Here is a 10,165-nt window from a genome sequence, read left to right as displayed (position 1 = left end):
CTGGCCGCTGGTTAACTGTAGCACCGGAGCCCAGACAAGAATGGAAACATTTAAAAAATAAACAACAAAATTTCACGGTACCCAGCGTCATAATGGCGCCAATCACAACTTGGAGGACTTTAAAGTTACGGTGCCTCAAGAGGTAAAACGCATGGAAGAGGGAAAAGCAAAGCGCCCCTCTGCTCTATTCACCTCTGCCCGACACCAAGACTTTTCTAGCAAAGCATCACTCCAGTGGATATGGCAGGAAGTAAAGCGTTGTGTCTACGATGCATCTCTCTTTACCTCGCAGTTTACTTGATTGTGATATAGCTCCTTCTGATATATTTTTTCGTTTTCTTTCTTTTTTTTCCCCCTTCGTTTTTTTACCCCTCCCTGCTGCATCCCCAATCCCCGGGCGGGGTTGCTAAGGAAACGGCCGCTTGGCAACGCGCGCGAGCCCGGGGGCCGTGGGCCGCCACTGCGCCCCGCGCTGCTTGGGCTGCTGCTGCTGCGATTGCAGCCGACGCCGCTGTCGCTCGCCCAGCCTCCGCTGTTGCCGCGCCTCCTCCCTCACTCGCCGGCGCGCTCGCCTCCTCGCTAGATGGTGTGCGAGCCGCCCGAGAATTAGACACACTCCGGACACCGCCAAAAGCAACCAGGAGGAGGTGTTGTGTGGTGCCAGGGGGCGGGAGGGGAGGGAGGGAGGGAAAGTGAAGAGGAGGAGGAGGGGAGGCAAAAAACAATAATAATAAAGAGAGAGAAACAACACCCAACAAGAGGAGGGGGGGAAAGAAAGAAAAGAAACCCACCCACCCACCAAAAGAGGAAAAAAAAAGGAAAAAGAAAAAAAATTCCTGTGGCGCGCCGCCTGGTTCCCGGGAAGACTCGCCAGCACCAGGGGGTGGGGGAGTGCGAGCTGAAAGCTTCTGGAGAGTGATCAGCTCTAGCAGGGATGGACATGATGCTGTTGGTGCAGGGTGCTTGTTGCTCGAACCAGTGGCTGGCGGCGGTGCTCCTCAGCCTGTGCTGCCTGCTACCCTCCTGCCTCCCGGCTGGACAGAGTGTGGACTTCCCCTGGGCGTCCGTGGACAGCATGATGGTCAGAAAAGGGGACACGGCGGTGCTTAGGTAGGAAGAACGGCGTGCTTTTCGTACTTGTCTTGGTCTATCCTTCTGTCTCTCTTTCCACCTCTTTTTTTGCTTTCTTTTTGAACCGAGTAATAATGCTGGTGGTGATCACTATCAGAAGACCACATCTCAAGACACCCAGGTGCTGATTTTGCCCCAGCCATAGTCCCTTTACGCTGGGGCAGGTAGCAAGCTGGACTCGTGATGCTAAAGCACTTGTCCGAACGCCAAGTAGCCTCGGGATGAGTGAAGTGTGCGGTTTAGGAGGGGCAGGTGGCACTTTGAAACTCAATTCACAAGGTCTATGTTTTACTGTCATGGGGTATACTCTTGGAGAGTCTGACAAGTTTATCAGGTTTGTTTCTGTTTTACTCTAGTCTAAGAGACTTTTTCAAACTGCTCTCTTCCTGTTCCCATTTATTTTCCCTCTCAGTTGGACACTTATGCTCAATTTCTCCCTCTTCAGCTTTCTTTTTTCTCTGGTACCGCTTTTTCCCTTTTCTCCCTTCTCTTTCTTTTTCCATTTTTCACACTCCCTTCTCACACTTTTTTCTACCCATTGCCTCTTTTCTTTCCTTTCCATTTTCTCTCCATTCTTTCCTTCTTTTTCTCTTTTATCCTCAATTTTCTCTTTTTTAAATCATCAACCCTCTAGTTTTTGATTCTCTTATTTAACCCCCTTTCCTTCACCCTTCACCTTACGTCATTCCCCATTTTTGTTCCTCATTATTGTTCCTATTTTGTGATCTTGTCATCCCCCCATTTTTTGAGTCCCATTTCCCATCTCCATGCCTATCCCTGTCGTATACACATGCATGTTCCCTCTAACGCCCTCTTGTACCATTTTCTCACCCTCACAAATCCCTTTTCTTAAACACTCTCCTTCACATACTCTCTTGTTTTATATCCTCACACACATTGGCTCTTCCATGCTCTAACAACCACTTTCACATTCAAATTGTCTTTTACTGTTTAAAAGGCACACACTTCTTCACTGTTCCACACAATGTCACTCACACATGTGTGCACCATCTCTCTCTCCTCTGTTTTCTCTATTTCCTTTCTTTCTTCCTCCCTTCCTTCTTCATTCTTCAGTTTTACTTCATTTCCTCAATCTCCCTTCTTCCCTCTGTCCCCTAAGCTTGAGCATTGAAATGTTTTGTTAATGATGAATATCCATCCATAGCCTGTTGTTATCCCCAAGCAACACTACAGAATGAGATTCTGGAAACATTTTCTCTCCTGTGAAAACATAAATTGATCAGCAGTAGTGCTTAGATCTAAACAAGGCTAAACGCCCTTATTCCATCATTTCCCATCACCCTCCCTTCTCCCCTTGACACCCCCACCTGACGTACAACTCAAATCTCCCTGAAAGATCTTCTTTCTCTCCACTGGGTGGTAGTTGGCTTATAAGTGTGGATTGCACAAAATCAAAATACATGGCATGTCTAAGGTGAAAGAGTGGAATATGTTTCAGTTTGGATCATTTAACATATTTTAAATTTAATGATCTGGGATCTGGGTGTGGTATATGACTTATACCTTTTGAAACATGCTAATGAGTTCAAATTTGTGGGGATACTACTGTACTATTTAATATGCACTAATATGTTTTAATAATATATCTTGTCTTTGCTGTATACATAAAATGCCACTTGGTGTACACAAATTATACATGTATGAATAAATTTTTATAACTTAGTAAAATACCTTTTTATTGTTGGTAAAAGTGGTGAACTCTTTGTCACATAGAGGATATAAGTTAAGCCTGTATTTATCTTCTTTATATTGCTTGTTTTTAAAGTTTGAACAATAGTGGGAAAGATGAAACACTATTCTCAGAGGCTGCAAACACATATCATGGGACCTGCAATCTATATGTTTATAACAGCACATTGCTTATTTGTAATGAGCATTAATATTTTCAACCTAAAGGATTTGCTTGTCTTTTGATAATATACCTCGGCATTTTGTTTCTAATGGACAATCTTATAAATACTATGGCTAATTAAAATAGCTGAACCCACATTTTGCTTCTAGGAGACCTATGGTTAGTTCACTTATTGCTTCTAATACTAAAGCTTCTCTGACTAATGAGGACAGTATCTTTCCAGTGTTGTTGGTTTGGTGCAGTTCTTGTTTACTTATATGCACAAGACCTTATCCATTTTCCCCCTATATTCTGAGTTTTGTAATATTTTAGGAAATTTGTAATAACTTATTAAAAAAATTAAACAAAATAGACTCACTGTTCTTTTAAGTGACATTTCTAATCAATTACAGTGTTTATTTTTTAACAAAAAAAGAATCATTTTTTTTGTCCTATGCAACCGAAATCTGATCTGCATTACTTTTTACCCAAAGTAATTTGCTTATAGTAATTCTAGAATTCTCAAGGGAGTATCACATTTTTACCTTTTTACATTGTCCATGGGTTGTTTTTTTTTTTTTTTTAACTATTTTAACATATATATGTACAAGAAAGTCTCGGTTATTTTTCTTAACTCCTTTCCTGCAACTAGTGTTGACTCTGTATAGACCAGTATAGAAAGAACTTAAAGACTGATTGAGTGTAAGCCAAGTGACATATTTTTCATCACGTCACAGAGTTATATTTTATGTTTTGGCTTTGGGTATTTAGAATTGTATTTGATGTTATTCTCTAACTCATTAGAAAACAAAACCAATTAAACAAAATTTACCCTCAAACACATACCTCTCCATTAAAGTGCAGAAATCTGTGCTTTAAGAGAATATTTTACTCAATTACATTATATCATTTATTAAGTGTTACATATTATACTCTATTTTTTATCTAACACATTCCTCAAAGTGTCTCTCATAAAAAGCAAATAGTGGCATAACCGTTGTCAAATAACTGTAAGTGCTAAAGGCCCAAAAGTGCAAGCATGTCAGTCAGTGACTCTGTTGCTTGTGGTTACATTAATGAAACAGAAGTTTAAAGGTCAATTGATACGTTTTTTATCTTATAAATGCCACAATTTCTGTTTTAAAGAAAAGATTCAAGAAAAAAAAAACTTCCCTTAACTGATGTTACAATACAAAAGGGAAATTCACTGTGTGATCTACTAACTATGTCTATCATTTATAAACCATCTTCTCTGTTTAGCTTAGAGGACTTACCATGAAATTTCATTTAATAATTTCAACAGTCTTACCATTTTATGTTTGTCTTTTGAGGTTATATTAAATGTCAGATCTCCTATTCTTTTCATAATGTTATTCATTGATAAATCTCTAAAGGATTCACTTGAGGTATTTGGACCTTCTTAATAAAGTATTTAATGCTGCATCTACTCAATAAATTACCGTTTGGTATCTCCCTTACTTAAACTTTGGATTCAAATAAATGCATGGATGTATAGAGTTCATTGTAATTTGCTACAAGCTAACACTCATTAATTTATTAGGAAGTACTGATTCAACTACATTTAACACGATTAATATTTTATACTTAACAAAACTTGTTAAACTGTATATGGAAGAATGAACTTTTTATCTAGTCTTCAAATTGCATTTTGCAGTACATAGAAGATATTAGTTAATGTTTCATGGGGTGACACAGCAGAGAACAGGAGATGCTGGAACCACATTGATCATACTTGTGGACATGGAAAATCAAGAAGAATGTAACTCAGCTCTATCAATACATGACTTTTGGATGATTTTTAAATATGGTTTTTCAGTTACTTTAATGTCAATCAATAGTTTTATTCTTACCTTGTCAACAAACACAGTTATGTTAACATGTCCAAAATGCTTAATATTCTTTGGAAACAATACAAGGAACATCCTCATTAACATCTTCCCAGTTTCTGAACATTTTTAAAAACTCATGCTATTTTTAAGCTTATTCTTTCCATCTGTTTTTACTTCAACTCTTCTATATGATTTTTATATATTTTAGGCCACCTTCCTGACGTGAATTCAAACTACCCTATTCTCTGTTGTCATGCTTTAATTAAAGGAAAGAAGAGAGATTCTTTTCTCAAATATGTATTTTTTACCTTAGCAAAGTTGAACACAACTGTCATTTTAATGAAGTAGATTTGAATGGAACTTATATGAGATCCTAATATGCTTTGTAATAAGGAGGAAAACCTTTGCTTAAAGCTTAAAACATAGATCACATTTCCACAGAAGATATTTCCTTTGAAGACAAAAAACTTGTTTCAAGTGGATTTATAAATAAATATGACCAGTATTTATTACTTCTCAGCCTATTTGTTCAATACATTCACCTTTTGATTAGACTACATTAACTAGTTTAGTTTGGATACAAGACAGTAAATGATTTATGTATGAGATAGAGAATTACCAATAGCAATAGAAATCAATTATGCTATACTTTTGGAATATCATTGAAGAGTCTCATATATCTATTGAGTCATTCCTACATATTGATGCATCACATATACCAGGTACATTGTTCAAGTATATAGATACCTGTATTTTTAATTTTGAACATTAAGGCATTATTTAAAAGCTTATGTGTTTATTAAATAGTGTTTTTGAACAAAAACATTTAACATTCTAAATTTTTATTTCCTATTTTAAAAGAAGAAGGAGTAATAGATTATCATGCATACTCAATTTTAAAAAATGTGTTTCAGCATATGGAATAAAATGCTACAATACTACCTGTAGTGGATTTTCTGAGCTGTTTCATTAGCATCACTTATAACTTGGTATATTAATATACAATCATTTATTATATTAAAGGACAGTAGTATTTTTGGGTTTTGGGGGTTTTTTTGTATTTTTTTCTGAAGTTGGAAAAGGGGAGGCAGTCAGACGCCCGCATGCGTCCAACCGGGATCCACCTGGCATGCCCACCAGGGGGCGATGCTCTGCCCATCTGGGGCGTTGCTCTGTTGCAACCAGAGCCATTCTAGCACCTGAGACAGAGGCCATAGAGCCATCCTCAGTGCCCGGGCCAACTTTGCTCCAATGGAGCCTTGGCTGTGGAAGGGAAAGAGAGAGACAGAGAGGAAGGAGAGGGGAAGGGGTGGAGAAGCAGATGTGCGCTTCTCCTGTGTGCCCTGGCCAGGAATCAAACTCAGGACTCCTGCACACCAGGCCGACGCTCTACCACTGAACCAAACGGCCAGGGAGGTATTTTTTTAGTTTATAAGTAAATTTATTTTTGCTCAATGTTTGTATTTCAGAAGAATTGTTAAGCCCATGGTGGTTATACAAATCTTTGAACAACCATGTTAATGAAGTACTTATTTGAAATAAATTAGCATTGCCATTAAATAGCTTCATAAACTAAGTTAATTTTGTAATACCTGACTTCTGAAGTCTTTACAGAAATATTCAAATCCTGTATGTGACAGTTCTGGGCCTGATTGACCAGATTCAACCTTTAGTCTTCTGTTGATCTGTGTTATTATAGATAGATGGTAGAGCTAATCCCCCAGCTGCAATTCCCAGTCAGCCATGTCTTCTGGCTGTGGTTGGCCAATAATAGGTAGTTTGGGGAGAATGGAGGCCATATGAGTGGGAGGCCAGGGTGTTTGATTTTCTCCTGCTTTATTGCTTTGGGCAATGTCCAGCAATGTCTCCATCGCCTACTGGAATCTCTGTTTCATCTTCCACCCCAGATCTGGGTCTTGGGCTTCTGTTTATTCCTTATGCATTTGTTGTTTCATGTTAGGAGCAGTAATGGTTTCCTGCTGCTGTAACTGCTGGGTTCAGCTTCTCAGCTTTTCTATCCCTTTGTAATCAGTTCCCTCCATTAAATTCCCTCTGTTTTAAAAATCCAGAATGTTTTAAGTTTTGCTCATAGAACCCTGATTAATACAAAGTGAAAAGTAATAGTTTCAGTGATTTTAATTATATTTGATTAAATTACTACTTTGCATATGGCACCATAATGTTGCTTGTTAGCAGTGGATTGCAACATTGGGGTATATTACAAACAAGAAAGGCAATTTTTTCTCCCCACACCCAGATTATGATGAGAATTAAAACTATTCATAAAAATTTACTTAAATTTACAATTTAATACCTAATTTCAATAAAAACATGTTTTTACAGAAGGGAAAATGATGTTGATAGATATATATATATATATATTGTCAAGACAATAATACTGTATCTTTTTTATGTGTTTTGACTGAACAAAAGAGAACTAGGGCTACACTCTATAAATATGTGATCAAAGTGATGAGATAATTTGTACAGTGTTTCCTATTTAAATCAATAGAAATTAAAGATTTTTTATATAGCTTAGTACCTGAGGAGTTTTTAGTTTCATATGAAATATGTGACCATAGAAATGTTTATGTTTCAAGTATTAAAGTATTTGACCACTGTAGAAATTAGTCACTCAAGCCATTTGAATCTTTTGATTATGGATCATATCACTTTTCTACCATATCCTGTTCAAATTAGCATAAATTAAGATATGGACATCACATAACTTACATAGAATAGCTAAGGGAATCTTCAATAGTGGGTACTATGGTTTATTATTATTATTATTTCTCTCTTTCTAAACTGACTGTTAGGTGATGTGGTAACCTTCCCCCTATATTCTTCAAAATACTTTCTGAAAGATATTTGTTTAGATGTTTGGCTCCAATATAAAAAAGCAGTCATTATAAAGTTATACTTTTGTTCCATTTCTCCACACTTTCATGGAAAAAGAATGTTAATTTAAAATCATTAATGAAACAACCCTCCTTCAAAGATGCTCAAGAGAGGATTTCTGAATTGGGCGGGCAGTTGCTTATTGATCTCTGCCATTCTGTCCTTCTCAAAGTTTTGTTGCTCCATTACAGATTATGATTGACACTGTATATGTATGAGAAAATAAAATTTACTGTTCTGTTTTCCCCTAGGAGCCTAATATTACCTGCATTCTGTCCTTTGTAAAAGAAATTTTAAATTGGGTCATATTCTCTTTTATCTGGTGTTTTGTGTGTTTCAAATTCATCAGTGGAAACATGAACTTTCCATATTACTGGAGTCAATCTAAGATTTTTCTACACAGTTATAATCATTATCAGATTAGATTTTAATTAGTTCACCATATCTAAAATTGTGGTTAATTTACAAAATATTGAAGAACTTAGTAATAGTACTAGTTTTTGATCTTTTGTTAAAATGTACTTTCTGTTCTTTGCTATATTAATTTTGATTGACAGAACATCTGGGTTTGTAAGCTCTACAACTGTTGTTCTTCTATCCCTAGGGTCATAGCAGGTAATTTTGCATATGTCAGGCTAACATCCACTATTTTTTAATTAATCCATGGAAGTTTAAATGAAAGAATAATGTATTTGTTCTGTAGTTCATTAATTGTTTCTGGTTTTAACAGTTATAAGTTTCATATTGTCTTATAACTGTATGCTTATAGTTATTAAATACTACTTTTTATTAACTCTATATATGAATAGTTTCTGCCTTAAGTAAATCTTGAAAAATTCCTAATGAGTTAAGGCACATGGAAATCGTTCAGTGTCTTTAAATTGCAGGATACAATCTATAGTGTTTCTTGAAGAAAAAGTACTGGATACTAAAGGTATTTTTTATTTAAATAAAGTGTATTAAAGTAGAGTAGAAGGCACTATACATAATAAAGGTAAGTAAAGCATTGTTTGATTACACTTGATTGTGTGCTTGTGTTATGTCAAGATTTTAGATGTATTTCTTACCATGGGTTTCAGAAGAAAAAGCTTGAAATGAAGTGATTATACTTATTGTAATATTTTGAATGTAGTTGTAATTTTAAGACCTAATATTTTAAATTATATCAGAAGGATACTATTATTTGCAATTATAATCAGCAGATAACAGAAACAGTTCAAAATAGCAATTTTATTTTCTGTTTCTGCCTCAACTCCTGGAGCCTCCTCTTCCTTTCTCTTAAGGTTTCATTTAAATAAAATCAATAAAAAAGTAAAGAGGTAGAGAGAATTGGCTATTTGCTATGGATGAATAACTCTCAATTGTGAAAGTAGCTACACACCCTAAACCAGAACAGAACTTTTGTATCTTTTCAAAAGTCTTCCAGAGTTAGGTCAACAGTACTTTACAAACTACAGGGTATTGATAAGAGCTGATAGAATTTTAATGTGGTCATATGGTATTGATTTATTATAATGTTGGGGAGGTTACCTATTTGCATAGTGGTTGGTTTCTAAGTCATATTAAGTTCTGAATCCTGAGAGAGGATCTTTGATGCTCTTAAACATTCAGCTGGCATGGGAACTCGTCTTTTAATCACTTTCTCTAGGAAAAGGAGAATATAAGAAAGCAGGAATCTGGCAGTGTTGCCAACATTAAGTGTTACTCTTTTGAACAGAAGCCAATATATTATACTTTCCAGATAGCTGGTAATTTGTTCAATATAAGGGAGATGTTTATAACCCTTTTCAGTCCAGAACTAAATTATTCTGTACTATATTTCACTAAGTCATTAGGACACAAGTCCAGTGCCCATGCTCATGCTACAAAATAGGGTTTCTTTAAAGCTATAGCTCCTGCCATAAAGTATTGAAAGGTTTTGGCTGATTTAAAGGGCCATGGGGAAAAAGTGTGTTCTGTTGTCTTCAGAAAATCCTTACCTCTTATGGAACTAAATTAAATTTAGAGATATTAAAAGGATTTAGGAGATATTGTGAACATAAGAGCTGTAATCAGAAGGCAAGAGAGTATTGCTTGTATATTCTCTCCAGTAACATTATATACTATTGTATTGGTATATTAAGTGAATAAATCAAAGGGATCATAATGTTTTTCTAATATTATAGATATATTTCTTATAGAAGAACAGACTTAGATATACTTGATTTGTGAGTAACCCTATTTTCAAATAAATGTCTTGATAATTGATCACCTGAATAGAAAATGGCATTTCTACTGCTTAACATATTGCTTGACACATTATTAGTGCTCCAAACCCAAACCTGTTTAGTGTAAGAATAAAAGACAAGAGAGAGGAAGGGAAAGATGGAGGAAGGAAGAGGTGAAAGTATGTTATGCTATATGAGTGATTTCTAATAAAATCACCTAAAATTTT

At 35.9% G+C, this 10,165-nt stretch overlaps 1 protein-coding gene across 1 annotated transcript in view; it reads left to right on the top strand.

Moving 5' to 3' along the window:
- The first annotated feature begins 720 nt into the window (after positions 1–720).
- NEGR1 (neuronal growth regulator 1) overlaps positions 721–10,165 on the top strand; it is a 961,252-nt gene continuing 951,807 nt past the window's right edge. Inside the window, exon 1 of the mRNA XM_066376571.1 lies at positions 721–1,110. Coding sequence (XP_066232668.1) covers positions 935–1,110 — 176 coding nt within the window. The 5' untranslated portion in view covers positions 721–934. The remainder of the gene's footprint in view (positions 1,111–10,165) is intronic.

The sequence above is a fragment of the Saccopteryx leptura genome, chromosome 3 (assembly GCF_036850995.1).
Source record: "Saccopteryx leptura isolate mSacLep1 chromosome 3, mSacLep1_pri_phased_curated, whole genome shotgun sequence".
In the NCBI taxonomy this organism is placed as follows: Eukaryota; Metazoa; Chordata; class Mammalia; order Chiroptera; family Emballonuridae; genus Saccopteryx; species Saccopteryx leptura.
The sequence above is the reverse complement of the archived record's forward strand: the minus strand, read 5'-3'. Positions and strand labels throughout refer to the sequence as shown.